At 37.5% G+C, this 22,785-nt stretch overlaps 1 protein-coding gene across 1 annotated transcript; it reads right to left on the bottom strand.

Moving 5' to 3' along the window:
- Window positions 1–12,614: 12,614 nt before the first annotated feature.
- LOC110930384 lies at window positions 12,615–15,136 on the bottom strand. Its single transcript, XM_022173685.2, has 6 exons — window positions 14,484–15,136; window positions 14,143–14,305; window positions 13,850–14,026; window positions 13,673–13,756; window positions 13,395–13,476; window positions 12,615–13,270 (listed from the first exon to the last, which is right to left on the bottom strand). Exons 1-6 carry the CDS (start codon window positions 14,774–14,776, stop codon window positions 12,816–12,818), a joined length of 1,254 nt encoding a protein of 417 aa, XP_022029377.1. The 5' UTR covers window positions 14,777–15,136; the 3' UTR covers window positions 12,615–12,815.
- Between the last annotated feature and the right edge of the window lie 7,649 nt (window positions 15,137–22,785).

The following is a 22,785-nucleotide window of genomic DNA, read 5'->3' as shown; positions in this document are numbered from 1 at the left end:
GATGCCATTGGTGATGGCGGCGATAGAGAGAGACTTTGGTTTTAGAGAGAGATGGAGAAAGGCTCTCTCCAATGTATGAACAACCGTTTTAGATTAAAGTTCATCATCCCGCATTCCGTATTCATTTAATCGGATCATATTGTATCGTTATCCATTAAAGTTCATCAACCCCTTTCTCTTACGGTCCAATTATGTTAGTTTGTGGTAGTTTTCGGTTCATTGTAGAAAAGATGGCCGTTCGGAATCATGAATAATTTGATGAAGTTATGGTTATAGAATTCATAGTATATTGAAATTTGGACCCGATTCGCATAATTTGTTAATTGTAATGGTAATTGTATGTGTTGTTACGGTTATTCGGAATCATGCGTGGTCTATGAAAAGTACATGATCGGATATAGATTTGGTATATATTTTGTTTAGTGTTTGATAATTCTAATAATTATTGTTATCTGAATCGAAGTCGCACACTCCTAAACACGTAATATGCGATTAGGTTTTTTAATTTATACTGTAAGTGTGATTTCTACTGATGATTCTAATCATTGTGTTAATTGTTCGTATATAGATTAATAGATTTGATGATTGATTCAAATTAGCTTCGATCGTTTTTTTTATGATCATATTTGTTTTATTAAGTTAATTGACATGCATTTGGCCAAATACAATCAAAGGCGTAAAGTGATTTTTATAACAGAATTATTAATGATCATTATGTGTAACTTTAACAGTTTTAAACAATACACCATGATCTATAATTAGTATGTGTCCTTCGGAAAAGACCGGAAAATTAGAGGTACTCTGTTTTGTAGAATGCCAATTGGATATCTTTTCATACCTGGATTTTTTTTTTTTTTTTTGGCTTTTTAACTTTATCCTTTATATTGATTTACAATTGGATCTCATTTATTACAATTGGATTTGCGTTTTAATTTGTATAGAGATGCGTTATTTCTTGGTTGATTATGGTTTTTAAGTGTAACAGTGAGGAGTTAATGCATACGTCTTTCATCGATTTGTACTAAACCATGCCTAAACATGAAGACGGATATGATGAAATTTGCATCTTCCAACATCCCGCCGCAATGCACGGGTTAGCGTCTAACTCGTTATATATATAATGTAATTATGATGTATTGATAGTAAAATATCATGAGGAATATGTTCTTGATGAATTCCATGTAAGAAGGTAGTTAATGTGTGATTCGGTAGAGGTATGCTTTAGGAGTTTGCGCTATATGCTTGTGTGATGTAATACACACCATGCGAATTGTGATTTAGAAGTAAATATGAGCATATGAGAATCCTAGAAAAGGGTAAATTTGGAATGATGTCGGGTTAGCTAAGTACGGGTTATAGTGTTAGTTATGAAGATATAAAAATGCTAATGTGGATGGGATGGATTATGTATGCGTATGTAATTTGGTGATCATGTAGTTGTATGTCATATAATACGATTATGAAATGCGTATAATGTTAATACTATGGTCTACCATATTAAGATGGATACATGTTCATAAGTTGAAAGTGTGTAAGTAGGACAGTTGACTTTCTGAAAGTCAACAATGAATGAATAACATGGTTAGCCTTTCGGACACAATTATAATAATAGAGAAGTAATGTGTTATGTACTAGATGATCTACATGTTGTGTACGATGATAATTGAGTTGCGTGAATGTGGAACAAGGTGACTTTTAGTCTATGCCTTATGTATGTGGTATTTGGTTAATAAAAATGCAAGTAATGTATGAATGGAAAGAAATGAAAGTTAGTATGAATGGCCATGTGTGCTAACCATAATGTGATTTTAATGACATGAAAGGATAGGAATCACATTAGCATGGACTCAAGAACGGAAGGCTAACGGGTCAAGAAGAGGCGAGGAAGCAAGCATGAACACGAACGCTTAAGGTAAGTGAATCCCAAATGCACTTATCATATTATATTTGATGTTTGGTGTGATTTAATATAGGGATTCATGTAAGAAAGTATAGGTAATGGTAAGCACCAAGGTAAGTATTGTTGTAGCAGGCCATAAGTAGTTAACTATATCGGAAATAACTTGGTAAAATCAAACGGGTCAAAATCAAGAATGTATGATAAAAGTATAGATTTGATTATGGAGAAATGGGGTTAAGTGTTAGAATAATTTGGAGGCTTGGAATAATGTTGCTTTACGATTTGGGAAGTTCGGGATGCGCAAACGGGGGTCAAAACGTCGAAAAGAACGAAATCCGGCGACGGTGCTGTAGGGGCAGCATCGCCGACGCTGGGCAGCAGTTGGCCGATGCCCTAACTTGCTGTCTACGCGCCAGCCGACGCCAGTAGCCCCGTTTCCTCGTTTTTCTTCGATTCCGGACCCCGTAGACCCATTCCCAAGCCCCGGTTAAACTTCCATAACATACCACAGCCTTAACAAATAGTTTTGTGAGGTACGGGTGATTATAGAACTCATGTTTAAGCTCCCGAAATGTACCCCAAACTCATTAAAGAGAATTTATGAGGTACGGGTAAGAATATGGCGTGTATGCAAGTATGTGTGGGAACGAAATAAATATGTAGGAATGTATGAATAGATTAATTGTATGTTAGTAGATGGAATCCATTAGTAAACACGAATAGAAATGAGTATACGCGTAGATTGGTATGTACGATACTTGTATGTATAGTAGTTTGTGACTAAGAATTGTTAGTATGAATATGTGAGAATGTAAGTTGTATGTGTTAGACGCGAGGGGAGAGGTGGTCGAGCACTTGAAACGCACGGCAATGGATTTTGAAAAGTTCAGCCCAAGAGGAGTATTGGCTGGTGTCCATTTCGAGGGTGATAGGGATGAATGTTTTGATATTGGTTACGATAATGGCAGGATGTGTTTTCGGGTCCATGTTTTGGTTAAAGAAATAAAAGAAGAAAGTAAGATGGTGGCCGGCGGTTCAAGAAGAAGAGGGACAGGATCGAAGGGAAGGAGGTTTAGAGGTTTGATACCATGTTAGACTTTGTAATTGTCTGTGTGTGTCATCTCATTATTTACAATCAATATATAATGTTTACAAGTCAATGGTCATCCTAGGAATCCTCCTATATTCAATGGTACGATTCCTAGGAATCCTCCTATAATTATGCTCTAGCAAATGGTTTACAATATTATGTTACAAATCAATGCTATGATTGAGCTCTTATTCTAATAGTATGTAAGATTTTGGATTAGATAATATGTATGTGTGTTATTAAACCATATGTATTCGAATGAGTGAGACTTGTATGTGTGTATGTATGTATAGAGGGGGTAAATATACACGAGTATTAACGATACTAACTGTGTTGCCTTTGAGAATGAAATGAAATGCAGGTACATTACTGTTGACTCATTGAAGGTTAAACATCGAGATGTAATGCTTGAATTCAGAAAGATAACCAAATAGAATGTATATGAAGATAGAACGTGACGTGATCCTATAATTAAGAATCCTAGATTATATATATAATGTCACCAAGTACTAACGATGTGAATATATGTGGTGAATGCAGGGTGTACGGAATCACAGATCATCATCATGAGGTGTAAGCGGTCGAAGATTGAGTCACAAGATAGGTTGTACGGGAATGCTTGATTATGTAATTTAGTAAACATAAGTTATGTTTTTATTTCTTAAATGAGAACGAAGGATGTATTTATTGTAAAAGAGTTATTTTAAAATGGGCTTTCAAGTATGTCAAGACGTTTATAAAGAAAGAAATTTTAAGGCTCGTATTTCCACTGCGTCTTTATGATTAAAACGTGTTTGGGTCTTATAATAAAAAGATATTACGTGATTCAACTCATAGGGTAAAGTTATCTTACAAAGTTTAAATCTAAGAAGTGTACACACAATGGGTCGCAAAATATAACACAATATCGAGGAAAAAAGGCACAATGAGTCGAAAAAAGATACAATAACACAAATATATAAAACACACAATGATATAAATAAAAATTCTAAAATCTACAAACTATAAATTTAAAAGTGAAAACCTAAAATCTCATATCATAAAATTAGGTGAAACGGTTCCAATGCCGTTTGAATAAGGTCAATAGAAGTGCATTTGATGTTTTTTTATAACTTCTTAAAATAAGAGACTTTATATTTAATCTTAAACCCACACTCTGTGTCCCAGTTTTTAAATTTGACAAAGATAACATACAAGTGTTTAGGTTGCATTTGTAAATTGCAACTCTCTATCTAAAATTTGTTATGCATTGAAAATCAAAATTTATTCTTGAATGGGGACTTTTTATTCTCTTTTATACAACTAAGATAAACATCAAACCACATATGCATAATGTGATTCCGTCAACACATTTTAATCAAACGTCTTTGAACTTATGAGCCGTTAGGGGAAGAAAATCCGTGCTAATTGAGAGTTGAGAGACGCTCCTCCTGGCGCCGATTAAAAAAATATATATAACTAGTCCCTCATCTTTTACATATATTTTTCTTTATAACATATATTTTTCAAAATTGTATCACCTCCATCTTAGACTTTTAACTCCCAAATATATATATTTCTTTTTTTAAAGCTTCACGTTTGAAAAAATAGCAATACTCTATAGTAAACACAAAACACGGGTAGCTCTAAGACTTAATTTATTTGAGCAAGATGAAAGATAATTTTAAATGTAAATTTTTTAATATATTTTGTTAAAATGAAGGGACTTCATTGAAGTTCCATTCTTGTTCAGTTACCATACTAGCACTTGAAGTTTCATTTTTCAAACTAACTATAAAAGCTTATTTTGGATTATTTGAGTCAAATTATGATGAACAAATGAAAAACATCTTGTAAAATAAGCCCATAACCAACCAATCATTGGAATATCTCGACAAGGCACACGAGTAGCCATCACTTTGTAATTTCGGCACACTTTCAAGGCCAACTTTTTGTGATTTTATAAGATTTGTGCGGTTGTTGTAGTGCATCTATTGAAACTGGAAAGTGAAACTTACCTTAAAGAAGACAACACAATAGAGATTATGTATAACACGTGGGTTACTAGTCACTACAACTTATACATTGGAGTGACATAATATATATATTCATCTCGAATCACACCGCTCCTATGAATGGCCACAAGAATCATAGTTAGACTAGCTTTATGTTGGGATGACATGATATGATATGGCGTTGAGAAACCTTCTCTCATGAAGGGTCGCTAGATAGGGTAACAGACCTTGCCTAGGAGGAGTGTCGGTCAACGCACGTATGAATTTGTTTGCTAGAAAGAGTAATGTACCAGCTAGGACTGGTTGTAGTCGGGTACCAAAACGTTTAATTTGCCAGGAAAACTGTATGCTCATCTTGCCCCCCCCCCCCCCCACACCAACTGGTCGAGAGTTGTGACCACTCCGCTGATGAGTGATGACTTCAAGATAGGACAAAACAAATAAACGTTATATTACATGAGACAACCTATTGATCTTTATTAAAGAATGTCGCCCAACACCCACGAGGACAAGTTTTTTACACACATACCATTCAAGAAAGCCGCTAACTTTTTAAACATGTGACAATCTACAAACGTTTAAAAATCAATCTTTACACCACCATTTTTAGTATTTAACAACTTAGAATTAGAGGTGGCAAAATGGGTGGGTTGGGTAGGTTTGGGTAATGGGTTAGGATGGGTATGGGTTATGATGGGTTTGGGTTAGGATGGGTTTATTAAAAAATGGGTTAGGATGGGTTTAGGTCAAGATGGGTTTTTGTCAAGATGGATTTAGGCATGATAGGCTAAAAATATAAATAAATAAATAAATAATAAAAAAATTTAAAAAAATCAAAAAAAAATTAAAAAAATAAAAAAACTAAAAAAAGAATAAAAAAAATCAACAAAAAATTTTAAAAAAATCAGAAAATAACAAAAAAGTAAAAAAAAAAATTAAAAAAAATCAAAAAATCCAAAAAAAAAAAAATGAAATAGTAACAAGGTGATAATGTGTATCTTGCTATAAATCTATTTGCAGGTGGAGGATTGATTTCTTTTCTCTTTTTAGAAGATACCTAAACCAGGAACAGACTATTAACAACAAGAAAACCATGAGTCACCATGATTGTAGCAAACTTAAGGTGTTCTTCATCATGAAAGCACAATCATATTTCATAAAGAAAATCAATACTAATCTCAATGAAAAATCTACAGCAACTCATGAAAGCCATTATTAAGATCAGATAACTTGGAAATTGAGAATAAACCTATTTGTTGAACAGACATTGAGTCTGTCTTTTTTAATATAAAAACAAACAAACACAATGTATAGATGTCAAGGCTCACTCAGGTGCGAGCCTAGGCCCACTGATCAACTAGTGAAACTTCATTAACTCTTTGCAATGGCAGGTGATCAAAATCTTGAAAGTAGAAGAATCCGGAGTCGCACCTCTCACACATTTCATCAAACACCTTACGTGCAACTTCAACCGAACCCATCTCCACTGCAACACCAACAAAACAGTTTAACATTCGAGTACACAGCTCCAAACCTCGGTTCCTCGTCTAAACAACCATACCAACAGCCTCCTTCAACACCCCCCCCCCCCCCCCCCACAAAATTTCTCACCATACACCTCATCACTTCATGAACCCTCTCTCCAAATTCAATTTCTCAATCAAAGAAGTTGCTGCAACATAAAATAATAGGCTGTGTTGAATGTATAATCTTATGGTTTCAACAAATTTATACATTCACAAGAAACATTAAACCTAATGACGTGATGATGTTGGGAATTTGATCACAGGATGGAGAGATTTATGAACCCTAATCCCCAATTGTCGTTGGTTCCTCTTGAAGAACAGGTATTGTATTTTGGGTTCCAGTCTGGTTGAAGAAATTGGTTCCGGTGAGGTTGAATTTCGCGTGGATTTGATCGATTTGACTACTAGGGTTTTCTCAACTTGAATCCATGAAGTCTGTTGCGTGTTTTTGGGTTAGAGAATTAAAACCCATCCTGACCCATCTTAAAATTTAGATGATTATTTTAAAACCCATCTTAACCCATCTTTACTAAATTCACAGCCCATTCTGACTTATTTCCTTCTATAAAAAGGCCCAAAATAACCCAAAATATCATGGTTGGGTTTTTGTTGCCACCCCTACTTAGAATGTATATAAATTATGTAAGAAAAGAAGAAACCAACCTATTTGACAGCACTGGTCCCATACTGATAAGCAGCAGCTCGATATACAACACTAAATTGGCTGCAATTTGGGTACACTGATTTCTTATCTACTTTCCATTAACTTCATTCAATCCAATTGATCTTTTTAAAATATCATCACACGTTCAAAAAAGTGCAAGGAGATAGATAACCACTTTTTCCTTGTTTATAAACCTTTCCTTCCAACTCAATCTTCACACAACTTCAAATATGAATTCCATCTTCAGTTCCTTCAATGCTTTATCTACCGGTTCCTCGGGCCAATCTTTGAATTTCAACACCAAATATCCTCTTGCTGCTGCTGCTGGTACTACCATTCAAGATGGGCAAAAGAAGGTGAAACATGAGGCCGAGGGTAGCACCGCGGTTCCCCCTAGCAAGGGCGGTTTTTCGGCACGATGGGCACCGGAGTTTGATGGCCTTCACTGCTTTGAGTCCCTGGTTTGTTGAGGATCTAAACAAGTTTTGTTTTCTTTTATTGAGAAAGATGAGTGATTATTAATATGTAAAACAATCGGATGTATAACTTGTACTGATTGATATTTATGTGTATAAGTATTTGTTTGTTTGTTTGATTATACATGACCATCATCTTTGGTTATCGTAAGATCTTAGGGTGCTCAATATGAGTACTTTGGAACCTTGTAATCGTGTAGTATCACCTCACTATTATCATAAACACAAGGGTGGAGTAATTCGTTAAATCACTTTAGGGTGTTTGAGTTATTCTCTAGCCAATAATATCATGTCATGTCATGTCAAGTCCCCGTTCAACTCCCCATTTTGCACTCAAACACCGGCAATGATTCAAACACATGGAGAGTGGTAAAGAATTTAAAATAAAAAATTGTGATTGTTTGAAAAAGGATGGGGCCCACTATTAACCCCCTCTCTCACCTCCTTCCCTCCTCTTCCCGCAGGTCGCAGCGGTGAGTATACACCGATTTAACCATTCACCGAACACCGAAAAAAGGCCGGCATCCATTCACCGCTCGGCAAACTTGGTCCCCGATCAAAGTCCCTGCCATGACTCCGTCCACCCTAAGGCCGGGTGGTATGGAATAAACCAACTTTGTCTCATCTGCGCCATGTAGGTAGTGGGTTTTAAAGCCCCTCACCCTTAACTAAGACTGTGGGGTTTGGGGTTTGGGTTGGGGGAAAACGCCCAAGCCACCACCCCGGGTGGGCTTGGGTTGGGGCGTGGCCCAAGGGGCGGGAGTTTGAAGTCGGGCGTGGGGCGGGCTAGCCATCCTATGTGGCGGGCTCCTATTCGCTTTGTTGGCCATGTCATAGCGGGGCGGGGTAGTTTGAATTTTAGATTGTAACCGTTTGGCCAAGCCAAGCGGCAACCCCAACCCCACCGGCTTCCCCATCCCAAACCATCGCTGTCCACCGCTACCCCAACCAAAACCCACTTGATCCCACGAACCCGCTACCCCAACCAGAAGAAGATGGCCTCTTGGACCCACGAAGAAGAGCTAGCTCTCATCACAAGCGTCGTTGACGCTATGAAGGGGCGACAACCCAGCCAAACACAATATTGGCCGGAAGCCTTCGCAAGCTACCGACATAACGTCGGACACGACCTGCACAACTTAAACGCGTGCCAACATAAATGGCGCAAGCTACGGCCCAAGCTTGATCGTTTCAAGGCCTACTACGAAGCCGTTCCGAGCGGTGAGTTAAGCCACAAGGACCGGGTGGCGGTGGTGAACATTGAGTTTCGGGGCAAGGAGCGAAGGCCGTTCGACAAGCTCGCGCTTTTTGAAATTTACCTAACGCTCTAGGTTTTTTTTTTATTTTGTAATCGTTTTTAGGTTTTTTTGTAATTTTTAGGTTTTTTTTTATTTTGTAATCGTTTTTAGGTTTTTTTTTATTTTGTAATTAATAAAATTTTAGGCTTTTTTTTAATGCTGTGTGTATTTTTTTTTAATTTTTTGTAATTTTTTTTAATAAACTGCCAAGCCACGCCCCAACCCAAGCCGCGTCATACCCCACGGACACGTCACTCACCGGTGGGGGGCTCCAACTCCGCGTGTCAACTCAAGTCCTACCATACCTCACGGTCTAAACTGGTGTGGTATAAAGCCCCTAAATCAATTTTTTCCCAATTCAATTTAATTTATTTTTTGATTTTAAAATATTTATTGTAAACATTGACACAACAAATTTTAAAAAGCATACTAAAAATTATTCATGCCAAACAAAAACATTGAAACAAACAGTTGGAAAATTACAATTATTCTACTCGTCATTACCGATTTACCGGCGTCATCATAATCATTTGAGAGATTCAACCATAGTCCATAGATGCTCTACAAATCCGCTTGAATATCAAATGTGTCTCCGTATGTCGTACTTTATAATGGATAGCAAGTTTCTCATAGCAACATAGATTGGGCGGTGTCAGTGATTGGACAAAACCGTCATAGTCGGCACAAATGGATCAGACCCAGTCCTTCAAGATCATATTATGTAAGATAATGCACGTATATATTATGCTCCTTAAGTTTCTCTGTTACACCCCAAAAATATTTGATATTATATATACTTGTAATAATTATCATAAGTATAGTGACTAGGAATAGTTAACCTAGTTAAAAACATGTTGTTTGTTAGTAAAATAAGTAGATGGTGGCTTAATTATAATAAAACCAAACCATAGGGGCTGAAATGGGTCATGAACAAAAGATGTGGGTATTTAAAGATGAAAAACACAAAACACACACAAGTGTGTGTGTGTGTGTGTGTGTGGTGATTAAGAGTACGGATGAGAAAATGGTACCGGTACCGAATTTACCGAACCAGGTACATTTTCGGTACCGACTTTTGACATTTTCGGTACCGGTCTGGTACGGTACCGGTTCGGTACCGGTTTTTACCCTCAAATACGAGTACTGTACCGGTATTGAACCATACCATACCGGGTATATTCGGTACCGGTACCTACTTTTGGGGATTTCGGTACCCGGTAATTTCGGTTCCGGTCGGTACCGAGCTCATCCCTAATTAAGAGAGAGAAGGGGAGAAAACCCCTTAAAACCTTCAAACATAAAATCTGGAAAACAAGGGTGGAATCAAAGAGAGTTTTGTTACATGTTTGAAGATTTGAATCAGACAACATCACCACAACATAAGGTATGTCGTAATTTCATCTTTGGTGGAATTCTCTAGTTAGGAGAAATTCATGGAATAAGAAGGTCTAGTGACCTAACCACCATAAATATGTGTTTTGATGATTGTATGAATGATTATGATTGTCCTAATCGTTAATTATGTGTTTATTTGATCCATGACTTGTTTAGATGATTATTCAAGTACAATGTGAAGTTGGTTTTAACCTAAGTGTGAAAAAACCCAAATTGATGTGCAATAAATTATGTGATAGCTTTGATAGTTGAAATCTACATGTTAATTGATTGTAAACGGAAGTGTGAACTTGTTGAATTGAGATAGAGAGGTAAAAAATTGACAAATTAAGCTAATAAGAGTAGGTTAAGAATTATGCCCATAAAATGTTTGCTAAAATGCCTAAGTGAAAACTAGTTGCTAATAATTCATGAAAAACTTTGGTCAAAACCCCATGAATGGTTGTTAGCAAGTATTGATAAAATGGTCATATATGATGAAGTCCTAATGATCAATTGGATTGTAAATGATAGGCAACTCGAGTGATACACGACCAAACGGGAAAAGATACCCGTTTCAAAGGCAAGCTTTAAGATACGTAACTACATAACTACTTAAATACAACCATCAAATTATATATCATAACACAAGAAGTCTATTACAACCACCAAACGAATAATCAAGTTTAACGACTTAGACATAGTTATCCAGAATTACTTGGACATAATTATCCCAAAAAATTTCTTAAATGTCCAAATTTTAGCTAACATAAAAAAAAGTGTTTCAAGTTTTCAATATCTATCTACTATAATAAAAGAAACCAACTTTTGGACACGTGTCATTCATTGTTCATTGAATGTATCCTCAAATCAATACTTATCTTATATTAACTAAATAAATACTTCTTTCCCATTTGTTTTCTTTGAATTTGACCATATTTATTTATATCATAAACATTGATCTATGGTAAGTGGTAACTATATGTATTTTTTAAATTGTTTTGAAAATATTAGAATTACAAAACATAGTGGTTTATTATTGACGAGAAATATGTTTAGATAAAAGGTGTATTATTTATTATTTTTTAAATATAATTAAACGAACACGAACGGAGGTAAACGAACGTAACAGAAAATATTACCGAACGTTCACGAACGCAGTCGAACAAACGAAACCTTTGTTCGTGTTCGTTCGCTAAGCTAACCGAACAAAATTTTTTGTTCGTGTTCGTTCGTTAAACTAATCGAACGAACATAAACGAACTTCCCGCTGAACGGTTCACGAACTGTTCGCTTAACGTTCTGTTCGTTTACAACCCTAATTATACTGTTATAGTAGGGTAACTGGTCATTGCAAAAGTGAAGTTACAACTGGACCAAACAGAGTACTCTGAGAGTAACCCGAGTCCACCAATTCCAGGGAAACCCGATAACCCACTCGCCCGTATGCATGACGATGAAATTACCGGTAAAACCCGTTTGGCTCAAGGATTGAATCCAGGTTTGCCTAGGTCTCATATCATCGCCTACTAGTACCTCACTCTGCACCAAGCGGAAGTTGAACCTGCATCTCCCAAAAAAAACATACAAGACTTTACTCCAATTGATCTAAAGATCATTGGGTTACAACTTGCATTTAACCTGTAACAAGGGTTAGCTTGCATTGTGCCTTTTATCGAAAGATGTTAACGTGTCACATCAATACGGTACACGGGCAAAAATTCCTCCTTGTTCTTTATTTCGGTAGAGATACATGACGAATCAAATCGGTACCTGCCGAATGCCCGCAAAGCACGTGGTAATCCCACTAGTTTATTTGTAATTTTTTTTTTGTTTTCATCTTTTGCAATTTAACCTCACAACTCTTTTACTTTCAACTTTGATCCTTTGCACTTTCATATTTTGCAATTTTTTTGTTTTTACGATTCGTTCTAAATTTTGCGAGTTAACACGTGCTTGTGTGGTTCAACGTTTTTACGTTTCGTTCTAACTTTTACGAGTTAACACGACGCAACGTGCATGTGTGGGTTAACCTTTTTACGTCGCCTACTTTTTTCTTGTTTGACAGGTCTGCCGCAACATAAGGTCCCTAAAATAACTTAGTTATTATTTTCTATTTTTCACGTTTCAGTCTAATTTCTTGGGATTAACAAGCCGCAATTTCAGTGTTGATGGTCGTTAGCGGTTGTGTAACATTAGTTCTATTTGGCACAGTTTTATGCCCCTGTAACGCGTGCCCAGGGGTGAGGGTTGGGCTTAATACTATCCAACAAAATATGAAACGATGGCGGGTAAATAAAGAAAATATTATTTTCATGTTATTTCAGCAGAGCATGAGAAGGATCATCTATAATAAATACATGAATATCGAATACTATCATACTCTCATTGTCATGATCATACGCTGCAACATGAATCTAACAGAATATAGAAATTCAAAACAAAATACAATTATATTCCAAGTCAGAAGACAGAGTATACCCGACCCACAATTCACAACCTTCTTCCCATTTTTGCAAATCTTCTTGCAACTCCAAATATTACGGCTTTCGTCAACAGCCCCCTATCAATGGTGCATGCAAGCGCAATGGCTCCGCCTACAACCAACAGCTTAGGAACATTCTTCCCTGACGGCTTCTCATCGTTCGCTGTTGTTGGTTCACTTGTTTCGATTTCCTGTGAATCGTTTGATGCGTTCTCTAAGTATTTCATACGTTTGGTGCTAACTTTTGAATAGATATGTGCCATGTAAGCGCAGTGAGTTAAAGGCGTGCCGGATTCGATTTCTTTTTGGTACCAACGTAGACCGCGGTCGATCTTTTTCACGGCTCCCCACATTCCTTGACGAACACCGAGCTTTGCTACCTCCCATGGGATTCCCATGTCTTCGTGATGAAATAGCAATACTTCACATGCATTCATTTGTCCATCGCCCTTTCTCGATTCAACTGATAGTTATTGGTTGATTAATTACACGAGTTAGTGATCATGTTAATACTATAATAAGCAGGTACAGGGGTAAATTGGTAATTTATTGGGATTAGTATCTTAAACATGAGGGTGTTCGATTACCTGCACGAATCGACCAACTTGAATAGTACAAGTCAACACGTCTTGGTTTAGTACGGCGTGGTATCGACGGATATTGTACACCCTGCAACAAGTAAAATTTTAACTTTCGGTTTTTATATGTAATCGGATATTAGGAATAAAATCCCAATAATCAAGAAATGACCATACTTGAATTACTAGCACAAGTTCCTTCATATGAACATTAGGGGGGGGGGGGGGGGGGGGGCGGGGTGGGCATTACCAGTTTTAAAACATCAAAAGTATCTTCATTTTCTTACCTTTGTAACACAGAAGTACGTTTTCCCCGATTCCCATATTCTACGACCGATGATATACTCTCTGTCGCTACAGAAAAACGGGAACTGCAAGACCAATTGTAACATATAAGTCCATAACCTAATTAGCAAACACACTAAAACCATATCAACACAAAAACATATCTATGCGTATAATACCTTACGAACCCACTTAACCACCATCGTTCCATCCTTCGGGCACTCTTCTATCGTCTCGGCTTCTAATAACATGTCATCCCATTTCAATCTAAACTCATCATCCCAAAAGAAATCCCTCATCATTTCAGGACTCATATCCTCATAAACCGTTCGAGACCGATATTGTGGAGGTCCGGTCTTTATATCCACAAATTCACATACCAAAACAAAACCAATCACAGTTATCACACATTGTTCATTTCAAGTGCCATAACACAAAAAAAAAAAAAAAAAAAAAAAAAAAAAAAAACTACCTCAGGCTCTCTCTTCCAAGCTTGATAACTCATATTATTAGTAGACCTATCCATCATCTTAACCCAAGCAGGACCTCCATCTTTCTCTGCAACAAGCTTACCCAAATGCTTCAAATCACCTTCCCCAACAAAACTCTTATTCTCCCCATCCAATTTAGACAACCTAAACACACAAAAATCAAACTCAATCACTCAACAAAACACAACCTTTGACCAATTATACACAACCGCATTACTTAAAACTACAAAAGTCAACAATTTTACTCAACTAAACACAATCTTTAACCAATTATACACAACCACATTAATCAAAACCACAAAAAGTCAACAACTTTAACCACCTGCTATCAGAACCAGACCCAGATGAACAATCCTCCACTGACCCATTATCCGAAACCGAAAAAAAACAACTGGGTAGTTGAGATTTCAACGAATCAAAGCTGGGATAATTAGTTGCCGGAATTGTGAAATTATTGAGAGCAGAATTAGCCCATGTGGGTCGCCACACCCACCCAACCAAAACCCCAAACAAAACCGCAACCCAAAGAGGAGCCACAAACACCATAAGATCCGGCAACGCGTTCCACAAATTGGGTCCTTGAATAATGCTCAAAAGCGCCTCAATTACCGCCATAACACGAAAACCCTAATTGGGAAGAAACCCTTGTTCGAATCGAGTAAAGATATAAACTTTATGAGTTCAATCGATGAACAAGGCGGTGAAATGAAGCTCACAGAGGAAAGGGTGGAGGAAAGGAAGGGGGGATAAGAAGGGGAATATTGTGTATTTTTTTTTAGGTGAATGATAAGATGACAAAAGAGTAAAGATTAGAGGAGGAGAGTAAAGATAAGAATTGTATGAGATGATATATGTGGGGCCCGCACTGTGATTCGAGTCGAGCTTTTTATGTGGTGGAGGAAATTGGGAGAAAATCTCTCCGGCCGGTGACCACCAGAAGGACGGCGGATGAGGGAAATTGGGAATCTGTAGAGGGATCAGTGAATATCTGATTTGTTTGACGAGCTTATTTATTGGTGCGATTTCACCGCGTTCGTTATCAATTCTCGTTTTCCACGTTTGCATTCAACTTTCAAGAACCCTAGTTTGATTTAAAGACCGTATAAAAAGAGGGCTTGAAATCAGATTATTTTTATTTTGTTAATAATTAGAGCATTCACATCCAAAGAACCAAATTATGTGTGGGGTGTTTTTAAAATATAAAAAGTATAAAAAATGGTTGTGAGTGGAGGAGAGAGAAAATATTACTGTTCATCTGTATATTTGTGGGGACACTGTTCACCTCCTATAATTTTTTAATATATTTTGAAAGTGGTTGTGAGTTGAGGAGAGAGAAAACGTAATGATAAAGGTATAAAAAAATATTATTTAACTGAAAGGGAGAAAAAAAATATAGTGTTTTTTAGTGTAATTTAAGATGAAAATATAGTGGAATGGATGTGAATGCTCTTACATAACAACACTTGTGAAGCATTCGAGTTCGTTTGTTTAAATAAGAAATTGTGTTTGTTTAGTTAAATGAACGGATATAAAAGAGAGGTGGCTTTTATTTGTTTATTTTTGTAAACATTCGATAAAGTGATCGTTTGTTTTTTATAGTTCATTAGGGTTTTTTAACTTTATAGATTATTTAAATATTTTATAATTTCCACAGATAAAATATTTAATAAATATTAGTGTATTGTATATTACATAACATAGTTGATCATATTTATGTACCTTTCGTATAATTTAGGTAGTGTTTGGTATGCAGGAATGAGAGACGAAATGGAATGGATCATTATGAGGAAATGAAGAAAGAGGTGTTTGGTTGGCCAATGGAATGGAATCACCCATTCCATGAGGCATTCCATTCCCTCAAAATCATTTCATCCACTCCCCATGTTTTTTTTTTCATTTCATCTCATCTAGCACCATTCATCACCAACACCACAACCCACCACCTTCGCCACCACCCACCACCACCACCGACGCCATTGTCGCCTCCGCCCGCAACCCGTCAACGCCTCCACCGTCACCCCGACAGCCACCGCCGCCGCCACCTACCCGCCACCGTTACCACCCACCACCGTTACCACCCACCGCCGCCACCAATCACCATCGCCGCCACCGCCAGTCGCCGCCGCCACCCACCACCACCGTCGACGCCACCACCACTGCCACAACCAACCACTGCCGCCGCCACCCACCGCTGCCTCTGCCTCCACGCACCCCCCGATCACCACCACCCGCATCGCCGCTTCCACCGCCATTTGCCGTCGTCGCCGCCGCCACCAACAATCATTACCATATACCACCACTCACCGCTGATTTTATTTTTTTCGTTTTTCTTGCCTACCAAACAATACACAATAATAATTCATTCCACTCCCACATGGTAACCGAACAAGACATGGAATGGTAATAATCCATTACATTCCCTTGTTCATTCCATTCTCTCGTCCATTCCATTCCCTCGTCCATTCCATTACCCCGTACCAAACAGACCCTAGGGTTCACAATTCATCGCCACCTATATCATCGCATACGTGTTTGTGTTCATTTGTATTCAATTCCATTCCTTCCATTCCTTAACACTTGTTTGTGTGTCCATTTGTGTTTGTTTATGTTTGTTACCTCAAATTAACAAACGAGGAGGAACATGTTCGTTTCATTAATGAACGAACTCGAACAAAAAACCTCATTCGGTAAGTGTTCATGAATAGTTCGTGAACACGTTTATTTCCTTAACTAATGAACATGAACAAGGCCTTATTCATGTGTGTTCAGGTTGTTTGGAGACCTAGATGTAGGCACACATGACCTCTATCTCATAGGTAAAGGGGTTGCTTCCAATTAGACCCCCTACTACACAGACATATCCAAACATAAAGAGTCAAATGAATATCCGAACATAAAGGGTCAAATGAAAACATACATATGCATAACTTAATGAACAACAGATCAAACATATTGTACTAACAACATTCTTAGTAAGATATCAAACAACAAAGTGAAAACGTATAATGTGGACGAATAGCACGTCATATAGATACACATATGGGCAAATGGTGTTAATGTATAAGTAAAAAAAATAATGAGCACCTTTACATAAATGATGTATAGCAAAATACATTATTTATCTTGTATATTTTGTGCGTTTTTCGTTAGATTTAGTTTCGGTTTTAGTTAGAATGTCAATGTATATACCTTTGATTCGTTTATGTTTTACAGGTCTGGGTTAATGAAATGAGTTTAAAAGAGTGTAAAATGAGCTAAAATATGCTAAAACCAAGTACCAGGACGTGAACGGATGATCGAGAGATGAAACAGTGACAAAAATAAGGTTTTTTAGGTTTTCATGGGCCGCGATAACCTCAGTCATACCTTTCATGGGCCGCCAAAACCTCTCGACCCAACAAATTGCGCAGATTTGAGGGTTTTGGGCCTTTGGACATGTATAAATACATTTTTAAGAACCCTAATCAACCCTAATGGACTTTATACCTGTTGGGACGAATTAAGAAGCCGGTTTTTCAAGGATTGATCATACGGAATCATCGAGGAGAAGCTAGGAGCTCAAGGATTGAACACTTGATGGGTTTTACCTTCCCGAATTGTTTCGTTTCTTCGTTCTTTATTTTAATTCGATGAATTCAGTTATTAAACCTTGTTTTGTTGTTTTTAAGACTATGATTCTTGGCTAAAATTCTCTAGACTACTTAGGTTGTGATGAACTTTTTATTAAAGTATGGATTTTTATTAGATGTTAATGTGTTTTATGGGTTTATCTTGAAAAGTAGCAAACTTTGGATTCTTGATTTAATGTTTATGCGTATTTAATCTTGTTTAAATCTGATTACATGTTTCACTTGCGTTTTTGTGGATGTCTTCCATGTATGAATGCTAGTTAGGTCATAGAATGTGTGTTAATGACTAGTTTACGGTTAATTCTGCAGGATTTTCTGTAGGAACTGTGATTAAGGTTTTTAATAGGATTTAATATTCTATTAATCTTTATATCCGTAAGGTGAGAGATTGTTGGTCCGTCTTTATAGTTAGATTGCTAGGGTTTGGTAATTCGTAAGAATATCACCTTAGCTTACCTTTCATTATTTGCTTACCGAGTTAAATTAAAGTCCTTAGTTGCCTTAGACTTTCAACTGTGAGGTAGTTAATCACCTTAAGGTACTTTTCTAGATAATTAGATAACCGTAGGGGAATCTAATAAATCGGTACTCTTAACAGCCTTTTAGAGTTCCATAGGTGTCTTCCCGATAAGGGTCGGGGTTCTTGTTCTGTTTCTCTTAGGGTTTAGCACTTAAAGATCTCGGTTCCCTAATACATTAGCATCTGATAGAAACAATACGATATCCATTGGGATTCCAACCTAGGTAGTTATTCATCATCACTGATCTCAAATCTCGTTTAAGTCGTGTCTTAGTTGTTTATTTTAATTAGTTTAATTTAAATCGAAATTTCAGGATATTTAGAACCCTCCCCCCCTCAAAATATAAAATCAATTTAGTCGTGTCAGTCTGTCAAGTCTATAGAGTCTAGTAAACGTAATTAGAGAGTCTCATGGGTTCGATACTCGGACTTATTTAAGTAATACTACATTGACCGGTACACTTGCCGGTTGTGTGGTCTAGGTTAGAGAGTCTTAGTTTTTATAAATTTTAAACTTAGCGTGTCTAATTTAGGGTTTAATTTAGTTAATTTATTTAGACCACTTTTAGCATATCAATAAACAAGTGGACAAAGTGTGTAAATTTAGAAGTAGGTTGAAAAGAATGTGTGAGTTAGTCGTTATAAAAAAACAGGTAATAGAAATTGGAATATGAGTTTTAGTTGGAGTAAACTGCCATTTTGGTCCCTGTGGTTTAGCCAGTTTTGCCATTTTAGTCCAAATCTCAAACTTATTACATCTGGGTCCCTGTGGTTTGCATTTTGTTGCCATTTTAGTCCAAAACTCAAAATCCCTCATTTTTTACTGTTTGAACTCCCCTTTTTTTGTCTTTATCTGCAGGTGTAGTTTGGTCATTTAATGTTCATTAAATCAATTTATTTATTAAAAAACCACATAATATAAATACCCCTTATTAATCGCACACACATTACATCATCATCTTCAAACCCTATTCTCATCTCAGATCATCTTCCCCTCTCCCAAGGCGAATCATCATCATCTTCAACCGACGATCTTCATTCTTGCCAAGGCGATTCTGATAGATGACGATGGGGATGATTTTAGCTGCTGTGTTCGAAAAGAAGGCGTCCATTTTGATCCAGAAGTAAAATACGGTACGTATTTGTAGTTGATAAGCTGGATTTGAAAACCCCTGTTTCTGATTGAAAGTTATTTTCTTATTCTACAGCAAATCATCCCGATTTATTCACCCTGAAAGTGAACCATGGTGGTGATTTCACTGATGAGGATGATTTTCAATACGTCGGGGGTAAGGTAGACTACGTTGATAATGTGAATTCTGATATGTTTTCAATCATAGTGACGAATGATATGTTGTTAGCATTTGGTTATTCAGAAGAGGATGTTGTGGTTTACCATTTTAGGGTTCCAGGGGAAGATTTAATGTTAGGTTTAAGGTCGCTAGGCACTGATAGGGATGTATTGAGATTGATTAGTTATGTTGAAAAAAACAAGGTGCTAGAGGTGTATATTCAACATGTTAGCAGGTTTTCAAAAAAGGATGTTGAAAAGGAACCTGAATACGTAGACCTTAGTGATGAGGGAAGTTATGAGGGTAGTGATCAGCAGGATGAAGACAGTGAGGATAGTGATCAGGATGAAGATAGTGAATGGCAGAGTGATGATGGTAGTTATGAAGGATCCTGTGAAGGTAGTGCAGGTGAGGGTGAAAAGGCAGAAGGTGTAGAGACCACCCCTAGCAAACGTGTTAAGTCATTTCATAGGAAAAATGTAAAGGCTAAGAATAGGAAGGATAAGGTGGGTCAGGATGAGGATGATGAAGATCCAGATTACATCATTGATAAAGATAATGTTGTGGAAGATTATAGTGTTGATATGAAAGAGTATTATGCTGAAGTAGATGCTGAAATTAGTGAACAATATGAACAACAAGTTGATGTAGATGAGGATGATGATCAGGTGGATTTAGATGGCTTTGAAAGTTTAACTGATTCAGATGGTGACACAACTCTTCAAAGAGCTTGTAGGAGTGTTAGGAAAGACAAAAGAAGGTCTAAAACATCTGGTGAATGTCCCTTTTATCTTGGCCAGTCATTTCCTGATAAGGGTAGTATTAAGATGTTGGTCAAGAATCATGCAATTGAAACTCGGAGACAACTCCATATTACAAGGAATGACAACATCAGATTCCGTGTGATATGTATGGGTGGGATTCCAAAACTGAGTAGTTGTGAAAAAAATGCTAGAGGACCCTCTCAACCAACTGCATTTAAGGGTAAATCTGGAAATACCCAAAATACAACTAGGCCCTCACAAGATGGGCCTAACCCTAAAAAGAATACACCACCCACTTGCCCTTGGATGCTTTATGTCTCTAAAGTTAAAAAGGCAGGCTCTTGGGTTGTGAAAACCCTAAACAAAGAACATGTATGTCTGAACACCAGAGATGTTAGACTGTGCACAGTTGCCTGGTTATCTAAAAAAAATTCAACACACTATGAAAAACAATCCTGGGATACCACTTAAAGCTCTACAGGAAGATCTTCAAAGGAAATATCAAGTTGAAGTGACTTTGCACCAAGTTTTTAGGGCTAAGATGAAGGCAACGGAGAAAGTGCAGGGTCACTATAGGGCTCAGTATGAGAATCTCAGGAATTATTGTGAGGAGCTTCTCAGATCTAATCCTGGAAGCACAGTTAAGATAGATGTTGAACCTTGTGGCAATCCTAGCAGTCCAACAAGGCAATTCGGGAGGATATATGTTTGCTTAGGTGCGTTAAAGGCTGGATTTAAATTGATAGGGAGACCTATACTGGGGCTTGATGGATGTTTTTTGAAAGGGCCATTCCCTGGCCAGATTCTCACAGCAGTAGGAGTGGATGGCAACAATGGGATTTATCCTGTTGCCTATGCAGTGGTGGAGGCTGAAGCAACTGCAAGTTCGACATGGTTTCTTGAGTGTTTAGGTGATGATCTTGAACTAGAACATAACAGTAATTTCACCTTCATAACTGACAGGCAAAAGGTAACTATTGTTCAATGATATACTTGTTAGTTTTGCATTTTCTTATTACAATGCTAACCCATTTTGTAACTATGATGCTAGGGATTGATACCTACTATACTGAAAGTGTATCCAAGCTCAGAGCACAAATATTGCCTGAGACATATACATGAAAATATGAAATCAAAATGGGGTGGTGATGAATACAAAAACCTGTTGTGGAACTGTGCCTCTGCATCAACAGTTCCTGAGTTTGAAAAGGCTATGAAGGCAGTTCTTGATAAGGACAAAGGACTACATGATTGGCTAAAAGAAATTCCAAGCAAACATTGGGTCAGAGCCTACTTCACAGGTATGTAATTTACCACTTGAATTGTTTTCAGTTGACTTGTTTTGATCATGTTAATTAATTGAATTGAAAATATTACAGGCAGGGCTAGGTGTGATATTTTGCTGAATAACATCTGTGAGGTATTCAATAGGCAATTGATACAAGGTAGGGACAAGCCTATAATAACCTGCCTTGAGTATATCAGAGAGTACCTTATGAAGAAGATTGTTGTGGTGAATAACAAGATTGGCAAGTGCAAAGGCCCATTAACACCAGCTGCTACTGCTGTGCTTCAAACTGCAAAGACTGAGGCTGCAGAATACACTGTAATCTGGACTGGAGGAACAAAGTTTCAGGTTAGCACACACTTCAATGACCACCAAGACCAGAGAGTTGTGGTATTAGATGAAAGAACATGCTCTTGTAGGAGATGGGATCTAACAGGCATCCCATATAGACATGCAGTGGCATGTATTTGGAACATGGGATTGCATGGTAAAGGTGATGGAGTTCCTGAAAAATGGGTACATCTAGTGTATTGGGTTGAGTCTTGGGTTGAGGTTTACAAGCATAATGTAGAACCAGTTAATGGCAGTGATTTGTGGCCTAAATCTGCATGCCCAACCACTTTGATCCCTCCAAAGTATCATGTCCAAATTGGGAGACCAAAAAAGAAACGTAAGAAGTCTGCACAGGAGATTGCAGAGGCTAAAGTTGCAGCTTCAAAGGAAAAAAAGAAGGCTAAAGTTGCAGAATATGTGGTCAATGTCAGCAACATCATCCCTGCAACTGGTAAGTTGCCAAGGACGGGAGGCTCAGGGACATGTAAAATCTGCAAGGGTGTCGGGCATAACAAAAGAACTTGTAAAAGGAAAGGGGCACAAGCACAGCCAGGGGCACAAGGTCAGGAAGGGGCACAAGGTCAGGGGGCCCACAGGCTTAGATGGACTATAGTTGACATTTTTGCAGTTTGTTTCAAACTGTGATGTTTACAGTTTGCAACAAACTGTTTTGGTACATTAGATCATGTCAAACTACTTAACTTTTAGTGTTAATGGTTGTTTGGTACCAGGGGCGGACCTAGAGGTTACCAGGGGGTAACCTCCACTACGGCTTGGCTCGGAAAAATTTGATGTTTT

The sequence above is a fragment of the Helianthus annuus genome, chromosome 3 (genome assembly GCF_002127325.2).
Source record: "Helianthus annuus cultivar XRQ/B chromosome 3, HanXRQr2.0-SUNRISE, whole genome shotgun sequence".
In the NCBI taxonomy this organism is placed as follows: Eukaryota; Viridiplantae; Streptophyta; class Magnoliopsida; order Asterales; family Asteraceae; genus Helianthus; species Helianthus annuus.
This window is presented reverse-complemented; position numbering and strand designations above follow the sequence as displayed.

Excerpts from the sequence above, each read along its gene's own strand:
- LOC110930384 (XM_022173685.2), bottom strand. The coding sequence starts at position 14,776 with ATGGCGGTAATTGAGGCGCTTTTGAGCATTATTCAAGGACCCAATTTG. Across the intron at positions 14,027-14,142 it reads CTTGGAAGAGAGAGCCTGAG|ACCGGACCTCCACAATATCG; the intron begins GTAGTTTTTTTT and ends GTGGATATAAAG. Across the intron at positions 13,271-13,394 it reads AAGTTGGTCGATTCGTGCAG|TTGAATCGAGAAAGGGCGAT; the intron begins GTAATCGAACAC and ends AATAACTATCAG.